This window comes from Somniosus microcephalus, chromosome 1 (assembly GCF_052327205.1).
Source record: "Somniosus microcephalus isolate GS21.2 chromosome 1, FLI_Smic_1.0, whole genome shotgun sequence".
In the NCBI taxonomy this organism is placed as follows: Eukaryota; Metazoa; Chordata; class Chondrichthyes; order Squaliformes; family Somniosidae; genus Somniosus; species Somniosus microcephalus.
Genome location: NC_140987.1, coordinates 392,977,150 through 393,003,636, shown reverse-complemented (window position 1 = coordinate 393,003,636; position 26,487 = coordinate 392,977,150). Strand labels below are relative to the sequence as shown.

General features: G+C 44.6%; 1 protein-coding gene across 1 annotated transcript in view; it reads left to right on the top strand.

The window, feature by feature from the left end:
* Positions 1-26,487, top strand: part of xpnpep2 (X-prolyl aminopeptidase (aminopeptidase P) 2, membrane-bound) — a 132,155-nt gene that overhangs the window by 6,501 nt on the left and 99,167 nt on the right. Inside the window, exons 2-6 of the mRNA XM_085997392.1 lie at positions 2,623-2,708; positions 4,587-4,697; positions 10,746-10,809; positions 23,811-23,918; positions 24,007-24,084. Of these exons, the coding sequence (XP_085853518.1) occupies positions 2,623-2,708; positions 4,587-4,697; positions 10,746-10,809; positions 23,811-23,918; positions 24,007-24,084 (447 nt within the window). The remainder of the gene's footprint in view (positions 1-2,622; positions 2,709-4,586; positions 4,698-10,745; positions 10,810-23,810; positions 23,919-24,006; positions 24,085-26,487) is intronic.

Below are 26,487 nucleotides of genomic sequence, written 5' to 3'. Positions count from 1 at the left end.
TATAGATTAAGAGCGTAAGTAAAGGTCAATGGCCTAGAAATTTGGCTGTTCACTTTATTTGACTACCTCCACTACCATAGCTTCTGCACCTTGCCCTGTGTCTCCCTTCCCCCAAAAAACAGCTGCGCCTCACCATAATGCTGAAATGCAGTCTTGCGCATCCAATAACTTTCTTCCCCTCTCCCCATCTTAGGTGCATTGGCCCCAGCCCTTTTGGTGACCCGTACTTCCTACAATACAGTTGATCCCATCAAGGGCCCCTCTAATGTTAAATTAACTATATGGAAGGGCAATAAATATCACTCCCCCTCCTGCGCCTCCTCCTGCACCATCGCTTCATCTCTCGGCCCCTACCTCTCCCATCCTCCCTCCACCCTTCCCCCCTATCTTCCTCCATGTTCTCTCACCCCTCTTTCCCCTCCTCAATCCTCATTCCCCCAGCTACAGTCTAGCCAGGCTTGCCATACTGGTGTCACTGGTTCCAATAGTGCAGGCTCCTTTGGTCTTCACCCTGCTCTAATGATCTCCATGAACCTTTGATTCTTCCCTACACCCACAGGCTTCTAACTGCCCTCTGGCTTCTTCTTATTCTCTACTTTCCCTTGCTCTCCTTCACTTGGTTTGTAACCCCAATCTAACTTCTCCGTCTCTCATTTTCTGGCCTCCAGTGTTGCAGTACTCCCTCTGCCCTCATCCAATTATCCTCCATTCTCTATTCTCGCTTCTAATCCCTATAATTCTGCATTTGGTCTTGACTCCAGATATGCAATTCTATGGGAGATTGACTATCACCTCTTCCATTTGAAAACTCCTATGTAAACACGTCCAACGGGAATTCCCATTTTAAGCCTGTTCACACCTACCTATTACATTTGTATGTAATCTTTTCTTGTGACACCAGTCAAGTTTGTAATAGGATTTTCCAGTTATTGTGGTTTAAGTCTGCATATTCTGGCCATTGAGTGGTACCACAAAGCAGTTTTTGTTCTCTTATCTCTGACTCCACCATGTTTGATATCTGCTGTTCAAAGTAAGAAGCCAGATACATTCCTTACCTTTTTATTTTTTATAAATGCACATATATGTTAACTTTTATAATTTTCCCCTTCCAGGTAATAAATTATCCTTAAAATGTATCCTCAGTCAGTTCTCCCTGTCCTCATACGCCCCCATGGCCCACCATAGGAGAGGAAGATTTCCCCACCCAGTGCTGTTACTCTTTACCCCATTCTCTCTTCTCATAAACATTGTGACTTTTCATTCTCCAGCACCTCTCAACCATCTGCCCGACCACCAGACCAATTGACTATCTGTAGCTGCTACCACTATGCCTGTCCAGCTACCCATGCCCGTCCGTCAGCTTCTCCTCATCCTGTCCTGTGGCCTTTCTTGCCCTTGCTGCGCTGACCCTAGGAAACATTTTCAGGCTTTCTTTGGGTGTTAATGTACAAATGTAATATTTTAAATAATTTTTTAATGGCGCATTCTTGGTTGCCGACATTGCTCCATACCCCTGCTAGTTGAAATTTTAGCCCATTCTTGGCCACTACAGATGCTGTATTTTTCTTTTATATCGATCCTTTTAAACACCTTCATTGCCACAGGCTAGGACTGATGTATGAACAAACTAGAAATTGATTTTATTTCTTACTTGATACCAGTACCTATATTTTTCTTTGTTCAACAAAATATTGTACTTAAGAGGCATTCTGTGACTTAAAATAAATAATTGGCCTGTAATTTGCAGTCAGCAGCGAAGCAAAGGCACTCGCCGCTAGTCCCAAAGAAAGCTGCCCACATGTGGTGAGAAGTTTGCCTTTTTCGATGTTCAATTGATTTCCTCGCTCTGTAATGGAAATTCCTAGTGCGATGCTGCAATGATGTCAACAAGCTGTCTAAGCAGCCAATCACATTGCAGGATTCTCAGACAGGAAACCAGGAAATGAGAAGCTGCTTTTATCCGAACTTTTTAACAATGTTAGAGACCGAAATAAAGATTGGGACTCTCGCATGGGGCTAAAGTAGAAGCTGAAATATCATGAACAAACGTAAAAAAAACAATTTTTTAAAAGTTTTTTTTAAATTGTAGATTTTATCATAATGGAGAAATTTGACACTCCAAAAATATAAAAAATCGTTTTTTCAGGGCCAGAGCATTTGTTTACCAGTCAATATGCTGTTAAAACCTCAGTTATGCCTAATCCAACAAGGCCTAACATTTAATGGGGAATTAAACAGTGATACTACTGTGGAAAAGCCCACATTTTTGTCAGTTTCACTGATTTCACTGATTGCCGGGTTGGGGGGGGCGGCTGTGGCCGGAGTTCCACAGCACAGCCAGTGTCGGAGCAGTGAATGACTGACTGACCGCAACTTAAGGATTTCCGTGTTTAGATGCGCATGCGCTAAATCCGATCAGTTTCAGTGGGAAAATGATGGCGAACGCTGGTAGTTTGCCATCATTACCCACTGCAAATTACAGGCCATTGTTTTAGATTCAGCTCTGCACGGACAGCTTGTATATAGTCAAAAACTGGCCAATGAAAGCATGTCACTGAAAATAAATATATATAGCAGCTTGTATTCATATTTATGCATTGATCATTGATGGTTGTTTTCTAGGTTTATTCCTGCTGGCAAGCAGTCAACCTTTCCAATTGGATAAAAATATTGCAAGTCTTGTGAGAAATTGTGAAATAAACCCTCCAGTAAGTGGCTAAAATAATTGACACTTTGAAAAATGAGCTATATCAGGAGCTGGTTAGGAATGTGTTTTGTGGTGATAGAGATAGGTATAAACTGAGATGATCTAAAACTTCAGGAGGCACAATGATCCATCCATGTGCTTGGGGCAGTAGGAAATGTTGGCTAGGGGCAGCAGTCCAGGGTATTTTAGTGGTGATGTGAGGGTGGTAGAATATTCTGAAGTTTTGTTTGATTACCTTGGGGATGAAGCCTATGGAACGAACCAACTTGATGGGCAGAGCTGTCTTTCCTGGTTCCATCCTTCTTGTGTTCTTATCTTGTCACTGAACACTAATGATGTTGGACTGAAACAATTTAATTATTAGCTAGCATGACTTTATGTTGAATCTAAAGCCCTTAAAATAGGGTTTATCGATATGCCACAATGCTACAGAAGAGGCTGGGGAATTTTCAATAAACTTTCTATTAATAAATCCCTTCAAATATCCCCGAGAAGTTGAGCTTTACTGATCTTAATGGGACCATTTCTAGGAGAGAAGGGTCCCCATCTTATATCACTTGACTATGATTCTTAATGGCTTGTCCTAGGAATAGCATTAGTGACATCTAAGGAAATATCCTGACCAAAGACTTGTGGTGTGGGGTGGGGGGGCACGGGGGAGGGGCAGTGGGGTTAGGGAGAAATGTGTTAACTAAATGTAGTAAGCCAAACATGTCCCATAAAGTTAAACTGAGACAGTCTGAAAATCCCTAGTGTAAACTGAAGATGTTTCAATGTAATATTTACACATTAATGTCCACTTGAAGAGGAGTCTGTAGCCTCGGGTCCGAGTGATATTAGTTGCCCATAATTCTTAGCACCAACGCTAATAGCAACAAAGGAAGCACAAGGCAATGAGCAAATGGTGTTCTAACTACATCAATTATGTACAAATAAGAAACTGCTGAGAAAGTGTAAGTGAAAATACAAAAAAGTAAATATAATGAAAGGAATAACTTCATTATTGGGTTGTAACTTTCCTTTAACTCATATCATAGTAACTATCCTGGAAACATACAACAGCAAATATTTCCCCCCTCACTGTCTCTTTATGTAATGTGATGTCTGCAGCAGCTACTGATGATCCAAACCTCATACAATACACAATACAAACTGAAAGGGTAAACGATGGTGGGAGGAAATGAGCTTCAATGCCAAAATTAAAAATAATACATAAAATAATAGCTGACTTGAGTATCTGTACAGGGCACAGGACTGTGATGTGTTTTTGTTTAATTTATCTCCCCTTATTTCCCTTCCCCTCTCGCAAGCAATGGCTCTTCCTTCGATATAGTTCCAAAGACACTAATGTTCTTCATGTATGTGCCCAGCTGGTAAATGTGAACAGGCATTTCCACCATGGTACACTTTCTGGCAGGGGTCACTGCTCAATGATCAGGGCAGGAATCTTGGCTTATTTTTCCCCTCTCTAACTCAGGAGGTTAGGCCAATGATAGCTGGTTGAAATCAGCTAACTCACCACAGAAAAAGGATCGAAACCTGAGGCCTTTTGACGTGTATAGCTTCGTACTACACCAGATGCTGTACGTACCCACTATAGCATTATGGAACTGCTGAGGAACAATTAAGGGCGAGGGACAGTCATATTAACAGAACAGTTTTTGATTCATGAACAGGTAAAAACAGAAAGATTAATATGTGTGACAGCCTTTGATTTAAAATTTATGTTTAATATTAAACCGAGCCCTAATTTCACCTTGATACCTCTCAATTTGGTGAGACAGGACAAATCCTGTTCATGACTGTTTGTTTTAAGTGTATAATAATGAAAGTTATTATTCTGGACTATTAGACTTACTATGTATTCTTCTATATTTAGTATCTGCCTCCCACAGTAACTATCACTTTATTGCACCTGAGTGCTCTCCGAAAGTTGATGAATGCACAAAACATCAGTGTCTATGTGATTCCTGCCACAGACCCCCATTTAGTGAGTATACAGACCACTGCTTAAAATATTTATTTATATCTATTTGTTAAATGGTATGACTGACTACACTTCCTGTCCCTCTTGTATTACACTTCCTGCAACACACTCTAGTTTCATATCTCCTATGTCACGCTTTTGATTGATGAACACTGACCAAAATCTACCAATCAAAAGAAGAACAGAACTTGAACCATAGAATCATGGAATAGTTACAGCACATAAGGAGGCCATTCAGCCCATCGAACCCGTGCCGGCACTTCAGCTAGCCCCAATCTCCCGCCCTTTCCCCGTAGCCCTGCAATTTTTTTTCTTCAGGTACTTATCCAATTCCCTTTTGAAAGCCACGATTGAATCTGTCTCCACCATCCTTTCAGGCAGTGCATTCTCGATCATAACCACTCGCAGCATAAAAAAGTTTTTCCTCATGTCGCCTTTGGTTCTTCTGCAAATCACCTTAAATCCATGGCCTCTGATTCTTGACCCTTCCACCAATGGGAGCAGTTCCTCTCTATCTGCTCTGCTTAGACCCCTCATGATTTTGAACACCTCTATCAAATCTAATGATAGATCTAACCAATGAAATAAATATTTAAAAAATCCAAATACTTTTGACCAGCATATTACTTCTCGAACCTCGGAAGCTACTTATAAAAATAAGGATCCTTCACTCCTAGCATAACAAAAATGTAAAAAAAATTACAATACACTGTTTATTGATACAATTCCCTGCATCCTCTTGTATATCTCTGGGATCTTTCTAATCTGTATGACTGAGTAAAATCAGAATAATACATCGGTGCTACTAGGATTTTATGTTTTAATATAGCTCAGACACTAACTACTGGACAAAGTAAAAATACAGCACCACTGTTCTATTTGTTTCTAACACTGGTTCTGTTCTGATACTGAGTACTGCTGATGATACTTAATTCTGATGTATCATTGAAGATAGAGGTCAGTGACTTGTTGCATTGCTGCCAAGCTGATACAGGCCTGGTAGTGGTGAATTGAGCTATTAGCGAGCTGCTGCAGTGTCCCTTAACACTGATGCTAGTCTGGTGTTAAGAGAGAACGGCACTATATCTGATACTGGTCTATCATTGATTAGAGATATCAGTCAGCTGTTGCATTGATTATAATGCTGACACACTTCTAATCATAGCACCACTGAAGAGAAAGACTGCTGATCTGAGTTCAGCTCTAAGGAGCCATGTTCCAATTCCAGCAATCATGGATCAACTAAGTTTGGGAATTTATTACTGCATCATCTGATACACTTCATATCCTGGCCTTACTTATTGATATTTTATGATGGAATGTAATTAATAAATCAGAACATAAGAACATAAGAAATAGGAGCAGGAGTAGGCCAATCGGCCCCTCGAGCCTGCTCCGCCATTTAATAAGATCATGGCTGATCTGATCCTAACCGCCAATCTACTATCACAGAACCATCTCCTGAATCTAACAGAATTAGACACACAAAGTAGGAGCAGGATCAGGCTACATGGCCCCTGGGCCCGCTCTGCTACCCACAGGGCCATGTCCGATCCGAACCTAGACTCCTGTCCAAATTCCTGCCCGCTCCCCGTAACCCTTAATTCCCTTTACTTCTAGGAAACTGTCTATTTCTGTTTTAAATTTATGTAATGATGTAGCTTCTACAGCTTTTTGGGGCAGCATATTCCATGGACCTACCACCCTCTGAGTGAAGTAGTTCCTCCTCATCTCAGTTTTGAAAGAGCAGCCCCTTATTCTAAGACTATGCCCCCTAGTTCTAGTTTCACCCATCATCGGGAACATCCTCCCCACATCCACCCGATCCAACCCCTTCACAATCTTATATGTTTCAATAAGATCGTCTCTCATTCTTCTGAACTCCAATGAGTAGAGTCCCAATCTACTCAACCTCTCCTCATATGTCCATCCCCTCATCCCCGGTATTAACCGAGTGAACCTTCTTTGTACTGACTCGAGAGCAAGTATGTCTTAAGTATGGACACCAAAACTGTATGCAGTATTCCAGGTGCGGTCTCACCAATACTTTGTACAACTGAAGCAATACCTCCCTATTTTTATATTCTATCCCCCTAGCAATGAAAGCCAACACTCCATTGGCCTTCTTAATCACTTGCTGCACCTGCATACTAACTTTTTGAGTTTCGTGCACCAGGACCCCCAGATCCCTTTGTACTTCAGTACTTTCCAGTTTCTTGCCATTAAGATAATAACTTGCTCTACGATTTTTCCTGCCAAAGTGCATAACCTCACTTTCCAGTATTGTATTCCATCTGCCAAATCTCTGCCCACTTACTTAGCCTGTCTATGTCCCCTTGCAGGTTTTTTATGTCCTCCTCACTCACTACTTTCCCTCCCATCTTAGTATCATCTGCAAACTTTGATATGTTACACTCGGTCCCCTCCTCCAAATTGTTAATATAGATTGTAAAGAGTTGGGGACCCAGCACCGACCCCTGCGGAACACCACTAGTTACTGATTGCCATTCTGAGAATGAACCATTTATCCCAACTCTCTGCCTTCTGTTAGATAGCCAATCCTCTATCCATGCCAGAATATTACCCCCAATCCCGTGATTTTTTATCTTAAGCAAAAACTTTTGTGTGGCACCTTGTCAAATGCCTTTTGGAAGTCTAAATACACTACGTCCACTGGTTCCCCTTTATCCACCCTATATGTTACTTCCTCAAAGAACTCCAGCAAATTTGTCAAACATGACTTCCCCTTCATAAAACCATGCTGACTTTGTCCTATTAAATAATGATTATCCAAATGTCCTGTTACTGTCTCCTTAATAATGGACTCCAAAATTTTACCTACCACAGATGTTAGGCTAACCAGTCTATAGTTTCCAGCCTTCTGTCTACTGCCCTTTTTAAATAAGGGTGTTACATTAGCAGTTTTCCAGTCTGCCGGGACCTTTGCTGAGTCCAGGGAGTTTTGGAAAATTATTACCAATGCATCCACAATCCCTACCGCCACTTCCCTCAAGACCCTAGGATGTAAGCCATCAGGTCCAGGTGATTTATCCGCCTTGAGTCCCATTATTTTACCGAGTACCACTTCCTTAGTCATTTTGATCGTGTTTAGCTCCTCCCCCCCCCTATAGCCCCCTGTTTGTCCAGTGTTGGGATATTCTTAGTGTCTTCTACCGTAAAGACTGATACAAAATATTCATTCAGTGTTTTTGCCATCTCCATATTTCCCACCATTAATTTCCCGGTCTCATCCTCTAAGGGACCAACATTTACTTTAGCCACCCTTTTTCTTTTTATATAACTATAAAAACTCTTACTATCTGTTTTTATATTTTTTGCTAATTTACTTTCATAATCTATCTTCCCTTTCTTAATCAATCTTTTTGTTATTTTTTGCTGTCTTTTAAAGTTTTCCCAATCCTCTATCCTCCCACTAGATTTGGCTACCTTATATGCCCTTGTTTTTAGTCGAATACTATCCTTAATTTCTTTACTTAGCCACGGATGGCTGTCTTTTCTTTTACACCCTTTTCTTCTCAGTGGAATATATATTTTTTTGGAAGTTGTAAAATAACTCCTTAAATGTACACCACTGATCATGTATCGTCTTACCCTTTAATCTATTTTCCCAATTGATATACCTATCAATTCGTCCAATGAAAAGCGACGAGTTAGGAAAGTAACTATAGGTTTTTATTGACTAAATAACAGAGCCCACCCTCGTGGGTGATCGGATCCAACAAGGAGGAATACCAGCCAGTCGACTACCTTTATACCTGGGCAGGTAGGTGGAGCCATGGGCGGAGTCAGTGATGGTCAGCCCAGGTATAACAGCGTGACAAGAGGCGACCTCGTATAGTGATACAACAGTGAGAACAGTGATAACAATATAACAGTGATAACTATAGTGTAACGATAGTGAACGATAAAAGTGGTTTACCACACCAATCCACTCTACTCAATTCCGCTCTCATACCTTCATAGTCTCCTTTATTCAAGCTTAGCACGCTTGTTTGAGATCCAACCTTCTCACCCTCTAATTGAATATGGAATTGAACCATGTTATGGTCACTCATTCCAAGGGGATCCTTTACAAGGACATTTTTAATTAATCCTGTTTCGTTACACAGGACCAGATCAAGGTTGCTTGCCCCCTGGTCGGTTCAGTTACATACTGCTCAAGAAACCCATCCCTAATACACTCAATGAACTCATCCTCAAGGCAGCCCTGCCCAATTTGATTTGTCCAATTAATATGATAGTTAAAATCCCCCATAATTATAGATGTTCCCTTATTACAAGCCTCAACTATTTCCTGATTGATACTCCGTCCAACAGAGTTGCCACTGTTCGGAGGCCTATAGACTACGCCCACTAGTGTTTTTTTCCCCTTATTATTCCTTACCTCCACCCAAACTGTTTCATTATCCTGATCTTTTGACCCAATATCATTTCTCTGTATTACAGTGATTCCTTCCTTTATTAACATAGCCACCCCACCTCCCCTTCCTTCCTGCCCTTCCTGATCGTTAAATAACCTGGTATGTTTAATGCCCAGGCATTGTCACCCTGCAGCCATGTTTCTGTAATGGCCACAAGATCATACCCATATGTAGTTATTTGTGCCATTAACTCGTCTATTTTGTTACGAATGCTACATGCATTCAGATAGAGAACTTTCAAAGACGTTTTGTGACACTTAGTTCCTGCTTTTGCCCTTTTTATTACTTTATCTTTTACTCCATACCTTCTGCCCCTTCCTGACACGCTCTGGTTTTCAATTTCCCCACTGCTACTTAAGTCTATGACCTTCTCTGTTGTCATTTTTATTATTTGCTCTCTAGGAACCTCCCCCCCACTAGTTAGTTTAAAGCCCTCTCTACAGCCATAGTTATATGATCCGCCAGGACTCTAGTCCCAGCACTGACCAAGTGAAGCCCGTCCCAACGGAACAGCTCCCTCCTGCTCCAGTACTGGTGCCAGTGTCCCAGGAAGCAAAACCCATTTCTCCAACACCAGTCTTTGAGCCACGCATTTAACTCTCTAATTTTATTTGTCCTAGCCAAATTCGCTCGTGGCTCAGGTAATAATCCAGAGATTATTACCCTTGAGGTTCTGTTTTTTAATTTGACCCCTAGCTGCTCATACTCCTTTAACAGAACCGGCTTCCTAGTCCTATCTACGTCGTTTGTACCAACATGGACCACGACAACTGGATCCACCCCCTCCCACTGCAAGTTTCTTTTCAGCCCAGAGGAGATGTCCTTAACTCTGGCACCGGGTAGGCAACATAGCCTTCGGGACTCTCGCTCTCGGCTGCAGAGAACTCTATCTATCCCCCTAATAATACTATCCCCTACCACTACAACATTTCTATTTACTCCCCCCTCTTGAATGCCCCCCTGTTCCATGATGCTGTGGCCAGGTTGCTCATCCTCCCTGCAGTCCCTGCTCCTGTCCCCACAGGGAGTAAGAACCTCGACCCTGTTGGACAAGAGCAAGAGCTGCGGCTCCTCCAACACTACCTCCTGGATCCCCGTACCTGCCTCACTCGTAGTCACACCGTCCTGTCCCTGACCATGGGCTACATCTGAATTAATTAACTTCATAGGTGTGACCACCTCCTGATACAGAGTCCAGGTACTTCTCCCCTCCCTGATGTGTCGTAGTGTCTGAAGCTCAGACTCCAGCTCATCAACACGGAGCTGGAGTTCCTGTAGCAGCAGACACTTGTCACAGACATAATCACCGTGAGCCTTTAAATATTGGTCCAGGAAACCATCCCGTATACTAAATACAATTGGCTTCTATAATAAAGCAAGCTAATTTGGTTTCCAATTTACAATAATTTGGGGATTTACATTAACAGAATGCTGTGTTCCTAAAGTTACTCATCAGGAATTTCCTTGGGTGTTCTCCCGATCTGCCTCTAACTTTGGCGGAAACCAGATATACACTGATCTTCTGCTGCAGTAATGGCAGCTGATCGGGAGAATCCCTGAGGAAAATCTTGGTGCCTGGGGTTTGAGATTATTTTATATTCTTTTTCAGAGTGAGTACATCGCCCCACGGGATGAAAGAAGAGCCTGGATGACGGGGTTCACTGGAACAGCAGGTAACACAGATGACAAAGAAAGATTATTCTGCATGCTCAAACATTCAGGGAAGGATGGCTTTTTTTTCCATGTGGATAAGCTGATCAAAGTGTAGGCATGCCACCTTCTGCCAAGGATGACACCAAATGCAGTGTAGGGCTAGGATGTGTGGGGGAGGCACACCTCATGGACTTGGGTTAGGGTGTAAAAATGTTTGAATTCTATAAAAGCAAATTATTACAGCTATTGTATGGCTTCAACATTCAAATGAAATGGCATGGTGCTACATTTTGGGCTTCCTTACTCATGTCCAATACACATGTCAACTTCTGTAGGCAAGCCCACATTGCCTATGAACTGAAACAACCTTGTGCATGAAATATATAGGCTGGTGTGCTACAGGGAAAACTACTTGGTTAGACACTGGAAATAGTATAAGATGCGAAATACCAAGGGACAGAAAACGTTAGTGGGAGTTGTATACAGACCTCCAAACAGTAATGCAGAGGTTGGGGATGGCATTAAACAGGAAATTAGATGCGTGCAATAAGGGCACAGCAGTTATCATGGGTTTAACCTACATATAGATTGGGCTAACCAAATTAGTAACAATACTGTGGAGGAGGAATTCCTGGAGTGTATACGGGATGGTTTCCTGGACCAATATGTCGAGGAACCGACTGGAGATCAGGCCATCTTAGACTGGGTATTATGTAATGAGAAAGGATTAATTAGCAATCTTGTTATGCGAGGCCCCTTGGGGCGGAGCGATCATAAAATGATAGAATTCTTCATTAAGATGGAAAGTGAAGTAGTTGACTCAGAGACTAGGGTCCTGAATTTAAATAAAGGAAACTACGATGGTATGAGGCGCGAGTTGGCTAGGATGGATTGGGGAACGTTATTTAAAGGGTTGATGGTAGATAGGCAATGGCAAACATTTAAAGATCGCATGGATGAACTACAGAATTTGTTCATCCCTGTTTGGCATAAAAATAAAACAAAAAAGGTGAATCAAACGTGGCTAACGAGGGAAATTAGGGATAGCATAAGATCCAAGGAGAGGACATTTAATTTGGCCAGAAAAAGCAGTAAACCTGAGGATTGGGAGCAGTTTAGGATTCAACAAAGGAGGACAAAGGGATTAATTAAGAAGGGGAAAATAGAGTATGAGAGTAAGCTTGCAGGGAACATAAAAACTGACTGTAAAAGCTTCTATAGACATGTGAAGAGAAAAAGATTGGTGAAGCCAAGCGTAGGTCCCTTGCAGTCAGAATCAGGGGAATTTATAATGGGGAACAAAGAAATGGCAGACCAATTAAATACATACTTTGGTTCTGTCTTCACAAAGGAGGACACAAATAACCTCCCAGAGATGTCGGGGAACATAGGGTCTAATGAGGGGGAGGAACTGAAAGAAATCAGTATTTGTAGGGAATTGGTGATAGGGAAATTGACGGGATTGAAGGCCGATAAATCCCCAGGGCCTGATAATCTACATCCTAGGGTACTTAAGGAAGTAGCCCTAGAAATAGTAGATGCATTGCTGGTCATCTTCCAAAATTCTATAGACTCTGGAACAGTTCCCATGGATTGGAGGGTAGCTAATGTTACCCCACTATTCAAAAAAGGTGGTAGAGAGAAAATGGGGAATTATCGGCCTGACATCGGTAGTGGGGAAAATGCTAGAGTCCATTATAAAAGATGTAATAGCAGAGCACTTGGAAAACAGTGACAGGATCGGACAAAGTCAACATGGATTTACAAAAGGTAAATCGTGCTTGACTAATCTACTGGAATTTTTTGAGGATGTAACTGGTGAAATAGATGAGGGAGAACCAGTGGATGTGGCGTATTTGGACTTTCAGAAGGCTTTCGATATGGTCCCGCATAAGAGATTAGCGTGTAAAGTTAAGGCACATGGGATTGGGGGCAAGGTACTGTCTTGGATAGAGAATTGGTTGGCCGACAGGAAGCAAAGAGTTGGAATAAACGGGTCTTTTTCCGAGTGGCAGGCAGTGACTAGTGGGGTACCGCAGGGATCAGTCCTAAGACCCCAGCTATTCACAATATATATTAATGATCTAGACGAGGGAACTAGGTGTAATATCTCCAAGTTTGCAGACGACACAAAGCTAGGTGGGCGTGTGTGCTGTGAGGAGGATGCCGAGAAACTCCAGTATGATTTGGACAGGTTGGGTGATTGGGCAGATGCAGTATAATGTGGATAAATGCGAGGTTATCCACTTTGGTAGCAAAAACAGGAAGGCAGATTATTATCTGAACGGCAATAGATTGGGAGAAGGGGAAGTGCAATGAGACCTGGGTGTCCTTGTGCACCAGTCGCTGAAGGTAAGCATGCAGGTGCAGCAGGTGGTTAAGAAGGCAAATGGTATGTTGGCCTTCGTAGCGAGAGGGTTCGAGTACAGGAACAAGGATGTCTTGCTGCAGTTGTACAGGGCCTTGGTGAGACCACATCTTGAGTATTGTGTGCAGTTTTGGTCGCCTTATCTGAGGAAGGATGTTCTTGCCATGGAGGAAGTGCAGCGAAGATTCACCAGACTGATACCTGGGATGGCAGGAATGACGTATGAGGAGAGATTGGGTCGATTGGGCTTATACTCGCTGGAGATTAGAAGAATGAGCGGGGATCTCATTGAAACTTATAAAATTCTAACAGGACTAGACAGACTAAATGCTGGAAGGATGTTCCCGATGGCCGGGGAGTCCAGCACCAGGGGTCACAGTCTAAGGATAAGGGGTAGAGATGAGGAGGAATTTCTTCACGCAGAGAGTGGTGAACCTGTGGAATTCTCTACCACAGAAGGCAGTTGAGGCCAATTCATTAAATATATTCAAGAAGGAGTTAGATATATTTCTTAAGGCTAAAGGGATCAAGGGATATGGGAAGAAGACAGGGACAGGGTACTGAATTTGGATGATCAGCCATGATCTCATTGAATGGCGGAGCAGGCTCGAGGGGCCGAATGGCCTACTCCTGCTCCTATCTTCTATGTTTCTATGCCATCGTACACCCCAATCTCTCTGAAAGATGGAAACACCAAGCTGTGTAGTTCAGGCTAAAACTACTATTTCAAATTTGTTGTAAAATGACATTTTTTATGGAAGCAAGAATAAGTCAGCAGGTAAGACTACTTCCAATATACTAATACAAAAGCAAAATACTGCGGATGCTGGAAATCTGAAATAAAAACAGAAAATGCTGGAAATGCTCAGCAGATCAGGCAGCATCCGAGGAGAGAGAAACAGAGTTAACGTTTCAGGTCGATGACCCTTCGTCAGAACTATATATACTAATCTGTCTTCTGACAAACTGATAGTGATTGTGAGATTATTAGGGCTCGATTTTAACTCCGGTGGGGGCTGTTGTCGTGTTATCCGAATTTCATGTTTCCCACACGAATCTAAATGGATGTGGGAGATGGATGCAATTTTAACTCAATTGGCCAATTGATTTCCAACGTGTGGGAAGCCTTTGCAAAGGGGTTTTTCATGACTGAAAGTCCCCTCCGATGACGTCATCATTGCTGCTGCATTTAAGGTCCGCAGCAAGCCTTGCTTCTTCTGCAGGCTTCTAAGCTTCCTCCATTTGGTGTCAGAGGGACCTGCAGGAAAGATGACGAGCGGGAGGGCAAGAGCAGCTCCTCGCTTTGACGAGGCGGCATTGCAGGCATTGGTGGATGGGGCTAGGGCCAACAGGGAGGTCCTGTTCCCTTCATCGGGGAGGAAGAGGCCTCCCACTCAGACCAAGGCTGTGTGGATGCAGGTGGCTGAGGAGGTTAACTCCTTGGGAGTCACCCGCAGAACCTGGATACAGTGCAGGAAATGATTTCATGACCTTCAGCGCACTGGAAAAGTAAGTATGAAGTTCCCACCACCCTCAATCTGATCCCCATTGCCTTTCCTCACCAGCACTCAGCTTTAGCAATCTCTTCCTCCACATCCCACTTGACACTGACATCCATGCACCCTTACCCATTCCCTCTCTCTCTATGCTCACATTCACATAACTATTCCACCATGCAGCCCTCACAGTCCCTATCACTCTGATGCTTTGAACACAACTGACAACACACAGGGAGGGCCCTGGGTCTTGCAACCTCACGCCATCTTTGTCTCCTCCTAAGTATCTATGCTATGCAATCTCTACACTCACTCCTTCATTCTCACTCAACCTCCACTTGTCTCCCTCATTGCAGGAAAAGAGAGCTCACAACAAGAGAGAGCGAGCCAGGACAGGAGGAGGGCCACCCTCAATAGCCCACCTGACCCCCTGGGAGGAGGCCGCCCTGGAAATCATGGGCATTGAGGATGATTCACGCGTGAGGGACGAACAGACGGGTGCAACACAGCAAGCTGGTGACAGAAAAGTTTCCCATCTCTCTTTGACATTGCATGAGTCGCTGATAATGATTGTGAAGCTGTAACAGATGGACTTATGAGCATCTGCAAAAAGCTATGTGCATGTAGCCTTTGCATCACATCTCTGACTCTTTCCTTTACTCCCCCACAGGACCATCACAAGCATCCGTCCCCCCTAGCCAGGAAGAAGAGGCTGAGCAGCCAGACTCCTCAGAGGAATCTACAACCTCTGAGGGCGCAGCGTCAGTAGAATTCAGCGCACCCAGCACCAGCGCAGACACTCGCACCTCGGTGGGACCTTCGGGACATAGAGTAGTGTTGTCACCTGGTGTATCACAGCTCACAAGTGAGCATCAGCAGATTGTGGAGACAGGAACAGCAGTGGAGAGTCCTAGTCGGAGGGCGCAGGACTCTGCCAGCTCGTCTCAGCAGCATGTTGACCCTCTGCCTCTGGGTCCATCCATAAGATCAGAGGTGATGGAACTCCAGGCACAGATGCAGGAGTCTCTGGCAGGTTTTGTCTCTAGGGTCGCTGCGAGTGTGGAGCGAATGGAGGAGTCCATAGCGAACATGAGCAGAGCCTTTGTGGAGTCATTGGCGCATGAACGCATCGCCACGGAAAGGATGGCTACCTCCATGGAAACACTTGCTACCTCCGTGGTAAGGCTGGCTACCGTAGAGGAAAGGAGGGCTACGGCCACGGAGGAGCTTAGTCGCCAGGATATGGAAAACATGGTCATTGTTCAGAATAGAATGACATCTCTTGAGGAGCGATGGGCATCTATTGAACAGAGAAACCAGACATTCATGGAAGTCCTTCTGAGTGGGACTACCATTGCAGATACGGGTCCCTATGGCCCTCCTGATGTGCAGCAAGGTGCTCTCCCGCCACTTGCAGGTGCTGAGGGGGACCTGACCCATGAGAGGGAGATTGGTGGCAGACCTCAAGGAAGTGGGAGTTCCTCTCCAAGCGCTCACACTTCCATGCCACTGCAGAGCCCTCGGTCAGAGCCCCACCGGAGTCCACACCCAAGTAAGATAGACGTCTCAACCCCTGCATAGCCGCAGGAGCAGCAGACTGTTGACGAGCCCTCACAGGCTCACAACCCCAGAGGACGCCCGCCAAAGCTGTCGAGACAGGAGCAGCAGGAAAGTGAGCAAGGGGCCTCCACATCTGCTGAAGCCACAGGGGAAGCACTACGTAGGAGCACGCATAAGAGGAAGATAAAGCACAAGTAGTCACTTTGGTGAAATTTGATGTATTGGAAAAAGCCATCAGATTACTAATGTTAATAAAAAATCTGATGGCTACTGCTGCAGTTGTGGCGTGTGTCATTTCACGAATGGGACTTTCACATTGAGGGCTTAGGATTACTTGCAATTGTCAGTATGCTGGTCAAATAGCTAGGAATCCGCAGGGTCTTGGCCCTTGTCGATGCTCAGGTAAGAAGCTGCGAGGCAAAAGTGTTTGATTGACTAGGCTAAGCAAATCTGGCCATGATGAGTGCGTTCCTTGCATCCCGGGCAGCAATGTTTTTGCGTAATGCTGCCACTGGTTGATGGGCCTCTGCAGGATGTTCATTTTCCTCCTCCTCCTCATCTGAGGAGGATATGTGAGGAGCCACTTGGTCCTCGGGAATCTGCAAGCCATGACGCTGTGTCCATGTTGTGAAGTGCACAGCAAACCATGATGATTCTGGAGACCCTGGCTGCTGATTACTGCAGGGCTCCACCTGATCTATCCAGGCATCTGAAGCGCATCTTCAGCAAACCGATGGTTTATTCGATAATGGATCTGGTGGAAATGTGGCTGGAGTTGTAGCGCTCCTCAGCTTCGTTGGCTGGCCTCCTCAACGGCGTCATCAGCCACGTCCTCAGGGGATAGCCCTTGTCTCCAAGTAACATCCTCGGGGGATAGCCCTTGTCTCCAAGTAACCATCTGCTAAGTTGGTCTGGCGGACTGAATAGCAGAGGCACACTAGATTAGACTAGACTGGCGCAGTATGAAGGAGCCATGGCAACTGCCAGGGTACATGGCACAAACATGCAAGATCTCCTTCTTGTGGTCACACACCAGCTGAACGTTGAGGGAGTGGAAGCCCTTGCGGTTGACAAAAATAGTTGGATTGCGATGGGGTGCCCTAAGGGCCACGTGTGCAGTCAACGACACCCTGCACCCTTGGAAAGCCTGCCAGATGAGCTAATCCAACCGCTCACGCCGTGACACTTGCTCGATCCTTGGTGAAATGGATGTGATTGTGCGCGAGGGCAAAGAGGGCAAAGGTTACCTGCATGATGCAAGTGTGTGCGGCCGCCTGGGAGATGCCGCTGATGTCTGCTGCTGATCCCTGGAATGAGCCTGAGGCAAAAAAGTTGAGTGCGGTGGTGACTTTGACGGCCACTGGTAATGCTGGTCCTCTGGGCAGCAGGTCTTGCTGTAGCGTTGCACAGATGTCACTCACTACCTCTCGCGAAAGTCGGAGCCGCCTTTGGCACTGCTGCTCAGACATGTTGAGATAGGTGACCCTGCATCTGTAGACCCTGTTTAGGGCGTATCTCCTGCGCCGACGGGCTTCCAGGTGCTGGCCCCTTCTGGCCTGTGCAGCCTCAGGTGGGTGAGCAGCAGCCTGGCGCTCCTGCTGCTGCTGGTGCTGCTGTTGCTGGTGCTGCTGTTGTTCCTGGTTCTGCTGCTGCAGCGACTGGTGCTCGAACTCCTCTAATGTCCAGATGGGAAGGAAATAAATGGCTCCCATGCTTCTGGTATATGCCTCCGTTGAGGAAGCGCTGAATGAAGGTGGCGAGAGGGGTTTCCCAGGAGGCCACACTGGAGATGGGTGTAAGGTTCCATCCTTCCACAGGTGTGGTTAAGCCTTGTAAAAGTTCCCCCAGACTTGAGACCACTAAGTCCTGCCACCTGCAAATGATGGCTGATCAAATCTCCTCTTTAATGGTTGACCTGCAGTTGATAGTCAGCAATCTAATAATGCTCCCGTCAGGTTTCACATTCGTGTTTCCCACCAGGCGTGTTTTACGTGGAAAAAGGGTTAAAGTTGCAATGGCCTGTTAATTACCACTAAATGGCCTCCATAATGCTATTTTAAGGGCCTTAAAGACCAATCCCGCCTGTTGGATGCAGGATGGAGTCGGGACCATCAGACACGCCCGAGTTAAAATTGCTCGGAGTCGGGAACCAGGCCGGGGGGGGGGGGAGGGGTCCAGCCCGCCAGTTTTTGCGATTTTAACCCCCCGCACACCTCCAAGCCTGACTCCACGGCTCAATGAAAATCGAGCCGAGTTTTTATTAGCCGAATTATTTCACTACGGTTAAATGCACACAGGAGTATTATGGAACTCCAGTTCTCCCTGGTAACATGAAGCCAAACAGATGAATCTTGTGGATTCCTGAACTGACCAGAGGCAGTTAGGAGGCCTCTAAGCATACAGCTGTGAATTAAAACCAGCAACGAAGACATGATGCAACACCTGGACCATGGCACCAGTTTGACTGAATCCTGGTTCACATCTTGTTTAGTGTTTGCAAATCAAGTAACACCTTGATGTGGCATAAACTGATTCGATCTGTAGACAGCATGTTGTTCTACAGATTAAAGCACCTAACCTGTATTCTGCAGGCCAGCACAGTTTCAGCATCAAGTTGTAGACAATAGGATGACTTTGTTCAAAATTATTATTCCAATATAATCAGCCATGACCAAAATACTTGTCCTTTCAAAAGATGCACCATTTGATTAGTTACACTTCATAGGTTACTGGAGTCCCAAACCAAACATGTATGTTTTCACTCAAAACTACCCGCCGCCCCACACAACAAAAACAGCACAACTTTCTCCCAGAAAGAAACCAACAGAAGCCATTTTAGACTATTACAATCTTAGGCATAGCTACAAATGAAATGGAAAGATACAATAAAGAATTTTTTATAAACTGCAACAGGATGGATCAGTCAAAGAGGGTACATTTATTTCAATGTACTCTCTGCTGCAAGATTCCCTGTCCCCTGCTTCGTTGGCACCTCTATGTTTACATACTCCAGATTTAGATGAAGTGTGGCTCCTTAATATTGTTTAGTATTTGCATTATATTTTATTTTACTTTTTATACCCAATCTTTGAATTAGTTTCCATATATTTGGAGGCATTCCCCTGGTCCTGTTGCAGTGTAAGGTGCTTTATATAGGGGGGACAATTTGGTATTGACCATTTTGGAGCGTTAATATCGCCGGGGCACTAATTAGCGCCGGCGAACGTGAAATTGAGTTTGAACGCCCCAAGAGGGAAGTGGAGCGCTAAATCCCACTAATGTTGGAGAGCCGGGTGGAGACTTCAGCAGCGCTGCACACTGGGCCAGGCAGCGCTGCCGTGTTCAAAGGCTCCTTCCCTCCCTTAAAGGGAAGGGCCATCGCTGCAGGCTCTGCAATTTAAAAAGTACCTACCTGGACCACCAAGTCAGCCACGATCCCACGCGATCAGCCCGGCACTCGAGCAGGAACCTGCAAAAACAACTAGAATCATCGCCCCCAAAGCGGCTGTCGGTGTTTTTGACCGACGCTGCTGCAGGGGGCAGAAGTCAATTTCAGGTCCGGGGCGATGCGCACGGCGATGACATCACGATCTCCGGGCGAAGGAGATCGGGGCGCAACGCCGTAGCGCTGCCACAAAACTCCCACCGAATATGACGGGAGTCGATGTCAGCTCTGCGCCCGGTTGCAAAGCCATTTGTGCCCCTTTAGCGCCCCCCGGGGGCACTAACGGAAGGCGCAAAGGCACCCAATTTCACCCTCCATAGACTCTTACTCTGCTTGTATTTTTAATCTTTTCATAGCCAGGACAGGCTGCTGCTCTCCTTGCTGGTACGTTGATCTTCATTTTGAGACTATGCAGCCACTGCAATAGTTTAATTTGTTTGGGTTTGATATTTTACTTTTCAACTGGCAGCACATTAATCTCTCTTTCAATATCCCTTCCTCAGCTGTAGACTTTTCATTACCCATGGACATTGTAATGGTATTGGATGTTGTTGCTAGCGTTCAAAGGGCACAACACACTTGGGGGAAAAAGCCAGTGCAAACTGGTTTCTTCACAGCTATTAACATCAGACAAATGTTTGGATTAAAGATTATGAGCAAAAGGAATGAGAAGGATCCCAAACCCAATTGAGCACCGTTTTTTACATGCCTTGTTCACCTGTCCGAAGGGTATAACGCACTGGAAAAAAGGGGCAGAGATGATCATTCTGGTGGTCCTGGGAGCGGGCACAAGAAACTTCCACCTGACACCATTAGAGAGCTTTATTTAGATATTAAAATGTGGATGGGAATTTCCTGTACACCATTTCCTGACATTCCTGCCTAAGGGATGCTCAGTCTTAATTAATTTCCTGACAACTGTGTGTCCAGGGTTGCTAGGGACTGGGAAATAGATGGAAGCTCATTCAAAGACTAAAATAATGTAAAGGTAAGTGCTTTTAAACCACTCCTGGGCCATTTTTATATTTTGATTTTTGTTTTCTGGCGCATAGACTCCCAATTATTTTACATTACTGTACTTTTTTACCCCAACTGGCACCAATGGATTTTCCAGTGGGAATCCACCTGTCTAAAGTGTTAAGAAGAGGAGGAAAGGGGTACTAGGCAGCTGAGGCTGCATAAAAAGTGTTCTGTTCCCATTACCAGCATTCACATATTGCAAGCATAGATGAACAGACCTCGCTTTGGTAGATAATTAATGTGTGTGGAGCCGCCTATTCCCAAAGGATGCTGACAGCAGATCCAACGGCACAACTAAATTAAGTGAATGCCTGACTAACTAGAATGATGGTTGCTATGTTGAAGACCTCCTAACCACAGCATGTCCTGCTTTCTGTTGCACTGCATGCCAGGGTGATCAACAGCTAGCGTAGATCAGTTGGCCATATCTGCAGGCCCTGTCGCACCTCCCTGACAGTAACTGTGGGTACATGTCTCCACAGCGTCCTGTCTTCAGAGAGCCAGATGCAGAGCTGTGCCAAGTGCTGAAACTACACCAGCAACTATCATGCAGCATAGGGCTGGTACAACCAATAAAAGTAACAGTCAACTGTGGCCTTAAGCCTGTTTCGACTTCCCTCCAGGCATGCTGCAATGTTGACCTATGAGAATAGATTTGCGGTTTGGCAAAGAGGGCTCTTCCCCATCATTATCCCTTTTCTCCTTCCTCCACTTCCCTGCTCTCCTTTCCCCATTCTGCCACTCGTCCTACCATCTCGTCTGTTTCTCTCCTCATCATCCTAATACCACCTGTCTCCCACTTCCCACCACAAATGGGTGCGAAAACAGTCAGCAGCACTTAAACAAGGCTCGAGAGTTCAAATAAAAACTATTACCGAAACTCACTTGACGAAAACTGGCCTGGAGTTAAGATTGGGGTCTGTGTCTTTCCAAAAGCTTATCCGAAGTTGCTGGACAAACAATAGATACTTTTAAACAATCGTTAGTTAATTGTAAATTACCAATTGTAAATTCTAAATTACCAATTGTGCTGCATACTGTTTTACATAAATTTCTGCTTCTGTCAATCATTTTATTTACAAATAAATCTCATCAGATATTTAACTTGTATACTGTAGGCTGCGCCCAGGTGACCCTGGAGAGGGACCATGCGGGGTCTACCAGTATGTTCGAAGCCTTCCACGACCAGTGGGCACTGCAGCCCGTTAAAGTATCATTGACCACAATAACAAAATACTGATTTCGTTTACATTGTGCTTTTTTCAGTTTGATTGGACTTCTGGTTAGTGGTGTCCTCCTGGAGGGGGCCACTTATGGCCACTTCGGGTTAGTGGGGTCCTCCTGGAGGGGCCACTTATGGGACTGATTTCTATCCGGTGACATTGGGGTTCCCAGTGACGCCCTTACTGGTCCAATTAAAATAGGCTCATTTCCTTTGCCTCAATTGTTAATCTGCCCAAAGCAGCAGTTCAATAAGATCTGAGAAAGGTGTCTACTCTTGAGATGTTTTCTGCTTTTCAGATTGACCGGTGATGTAGTGGGTATTCTCTTTGTTCCCCAGTTGCCCATTTACTGGTTAATTGTTAGACCTGTGCAAATTCAGTGCTGATTTCAGTACGTAGGAGACTCTGCTATACTTATAGAAATTGTACCCAAGTTCTTTAAATAGAAAAAAGCTGTTGGAAAAAGGCCAAACTGTAACAGTGATAAGATGAGCATCGGTAAGGGGGAGGATGGGGGGCTGCAGTTGCTGGTTGTGACTCATCAAAAGAAAACAGACCAGTTGAGCCAGCCTCATGACATTTTATGAGCTTATACTATAGACGAAATAGGTAATAATGGAAAGTTGGGAGTAGCCTTTAAGAATGTAATTTAATTTATAACTGCCAGCTGAGCTCTATTTAGTAATGTTAGACAAGATTCAAACCTTAAGATAATTTTCTGGTTAGCTATTACTTCTGATATCTAAACCACAACTTTAATATCGATTCTTCATCACTTTAATGTTGGCCTAATGTTGACACTAATAGAATTCTTCGCAACATGATACAAACACACATTTTACATGACACAGAAATTTATTGACTGATAAATATTTTAGCCTTTAGACCACTGGCAGCTCTGTGGAATTATCTATTACCTGGATCAGCCATTTATTTAAGTCGCCAGCTCACGCGCTTAGACACTGAGACAAACCCCAATATTACAGCAATAATGCTGCTCAGATGACAGGAGTACTTTTATAACTATAATATTCATTTTATACATTCAAAATATATAATGTTCACAAATTGAATGAAGATAAAGTGTATTTAAAAACTTTCCTTCTGCTATAGATATCAGCTTGGCTCAGTGGCAGCACACTCTCCTCCATGTCAGCAGGTTGAGGGTTCAACTCCCACTCCAGAGACTTGAGCATATAATCTAGTTGACATTTCAGTGCAGTGCTGAGGGAGTGCTGCACTGGCAGAGATGTCATCTTTTATGAGATGTTAAAGTAAGGCCCTGTCTACCCTCCCAGGTGGATGTAAAAGGTCCCATGACATTATGCAAAGAACAGCCGGGAGTTGTCCTGGCCAATATTTGTCGCTCAACCAACATCACTTAAAACAGATTATCTGGTCATTATCTCATTACTGTTTGTGGGACCTTCTGTGTAAAAATTGGTTGCCGTGTTTCCTACATTACAACAATGACTGCAGTTCAAAAGCACATCATTGGCTGTAAAGTGCTTTGGGACGTCTTGAGATCATGCAGGGAGCTATATAAATGCAAGTTCTTTCTTGTCCTTGGAAAGTACAGAAAATCTTGAACAACACATTCTCTCTTCAACAGTCTGAAGCAATAATAATATGCATTAACTTGGTCAAGCTTCCCAGCATGCCTTCTGATTTTGGTCAAGTTTAACAGTTCTGTGTTCTTTCCTTTGTTGTTAAGCAAATTCTGCTCTTTTACCAAGTAATTCAGGGTTTCTAATCCATCCCTTTAGTTTTCCTTAAAAGCCAGTATTAAAAGTCCATACTAAAGTCCAAAATCCTTCACCATCCATTTGGAAAAATGCCACCATTGGTGCAAGTCAAACAGGAGCAGATTGTCTCCTTACTAAGATGTGCCCATCTAATTGATCCATAGGTACTGCAGTAGTCAGTAAGATGAACGCTGCACTCTGGACAGATGGACGTTACTGGATTCAAGCTGAACGTCAGATGGATTGCAACTGGGAGCTCAACAAAGGGGAAAGTGAGTCTTAACAGCATTGAGAGATTTAGCGATCTAATTTTAATGGCCTGCCTTCATTTTTCTAAAAAAAATATATTATTTTTCTTAGCGACGATTGTAGACTGGATTATGAATGAAACAAGACCGGGAGAAGTAGTCGGTGCTGACCCCTTTGTGTTTTCTGTTGGTAAGGAAACAGTACTCATAAGATTTTTCTATTCTATTTACTCTGTGCATCGTCAGCATGTTTAAATCAAGACTCATTGCAATCTCCAACTCTAACTTTTTTTCCAAGGACCTCCAACCAGAGCAACTCCTTATCGCCCTCAGTCTCACCTTCCTCCTATAATCGTCAAGCTTTTAGAACCCAAGATTGGGTAGTAAATATATTTTCCTGCCTTTGCTAATTTTAGTCAATGGCTGGGAACACTATCATGTGTCACATTTTCACAGCTGTTGTATTCCTCTTCCAGCTACAAAATGGTGATGATCCTCCTTTAAGATTTGCAACACTTTTGTTTCATATAAGTTTACCAGTACAGGTAGACTATCCTTTATCCGAACTTCCGAAAACCGAAAACCTCTAAAAACCGGAAGTTTTTTCGTTCAGCGTAAGTCGTGCGCACGACATGACCAGAGTGGCGCACGACTTACGCTGAGCAGGGCAGAGGGTCACAGAGTTCCCTCCTGGTTAGGAGATTGCAGGCCGAGCCAGGCAGTGTGAAGGAGGTACCGGGAGAGTGAACCCAACAATACAGCGGCCCGTCCGATAGCTGCAGCGGCCCCGATAGCTGCAGCGGCCCGTCCGATATTCTTTTCTCCCCCCGACCCGACCCGAACCGCGGCCCGTCCGATATTCTTTTCTCCCCCCCGCGGCGCCTCCCCCCCCCCCCCCCGGACCCGTCCGATATTCTTTTCTCCCCCCCACCCCCCCACCCGAACTGCAGCCCGTCCGATATTCTTTTCTCCCCCCCGACCCGTCCGATATTCTTTTCTCCCCCTGACCCGAACCGCGGTCCGTCCGATATTCTTTTCTCACCCCCGACCCGACCTGACCCGCGGCCCGTCCGATATTCTTTTCTCCCCCCCCCCCCCCCCGACCCCCGGACCCGACACCCCCCCCTCAGGACCTGAACCGCGGCCCGTCTGATATTCTTTTCTCCCCCCACCCCCCCCCACCACCCGACCTGATTTGCGGGCCAGCTTAGTAGGAGTCAACCGATATCCGGCTTTCCAGAGAAGCAAGAAGGGGAATGAGACACGGAACAGTCGCAAGAGGTAGCCTGAACTTTTAAAATTTATATTAAATACAAATTTCCCAGTCTTATAATAATACCTTCTGAAATCTGAAAAATTCCGAAAACCGAAACTCAGCTGGTCCCAAGGCTTTTGGATAAGGGATAGTGTACCTGTATTTCAATTTGTGTTTGTTGTAAATGATTGCAGTACCATTATAGTTCCTGCATGTGGCACTGCTGGATTGGGGGATGGAACAGGTGGAGAACAGATTGGGAAGTTTGGGTACGATGATGGGAATTAATGGGAGTGAAATAATGGGGTGAAATGAGAGTGAGAGGATAGGGGTTTATGGTCAATAAAAATGACAGGGTTGAGGAGTATATAACTAAGGGAAGGTACCCAGCCTCATTTTCTTCCCAGCCTGTCCTCTGAGTTACCAACAGTCTTGCATCTTCATGCACTTCCTGTTTGTCCTACTTATTTCCTGCATTATGATTTAGTTATGCCTGGTGTGACAACTTTTTCATGCCTGGGGTAACAGCTGGATACTTTACTTTTCCAGTTTACTTTAAATTCCTATATACTTACACTTACCTTGCAGTGCATGCCTCCAAATGGTAGGTGGCATTGTTGAGCCGGTTACCTCTGTCTCCCATCTGACCCGTCCACGAATGCTAGCTCCAATGCAACCTCCACCTTTCTGAACAGCCTTGCCGCTCTGCATCCAACCCCATCAGCACCTTGATCCACTTCTTCAGCACATAGTCAAAGCTGAAAAATCAGTGCAGTACTGAAGTAGCGCTGCATTGTTGGAGGTGTCGTCCTTCAGATGAGATGTTCATGAGATGAATGCAAAACATCCAATGGCATTATTCAAAGAGCAGGGGAGTTATCCTGGTGTCCTGACCATCATTTATCCCTTAATCTATGCCACAAAAACAGATTAACTGGTCACTAACGCATTGCTATTTTTGGGGCATGTGTGCAACTTACCTGTCACTTTTTTTCTACATAACAACTGTGCTTTGGATAGGACATGAATGATGCTTTATAAATACAAGTTCTTTCTTTCCTCCTGGCTTCTGTCTCAACGCAGACCACAACACTGACCCCAACTCCATGCTTCCTATTCCTTTCAAGGCCACTACCCAAATCCCAACATCATTCCCAACCAGCATCTCTGTTTCTGATCTTCTCACTCTGTCTCCACCCCTGTTCTGCTCCTGTTCTTTATCAGGCCTAAATCCCAGCATGGGGCTTTACCTCCACCAGCACTTTCCTTTGCTCCCTTGCTACTGATCTTCCATTCTGTTCCTGTAGCCACACCAACGATGGCATGGAGAGCGATATG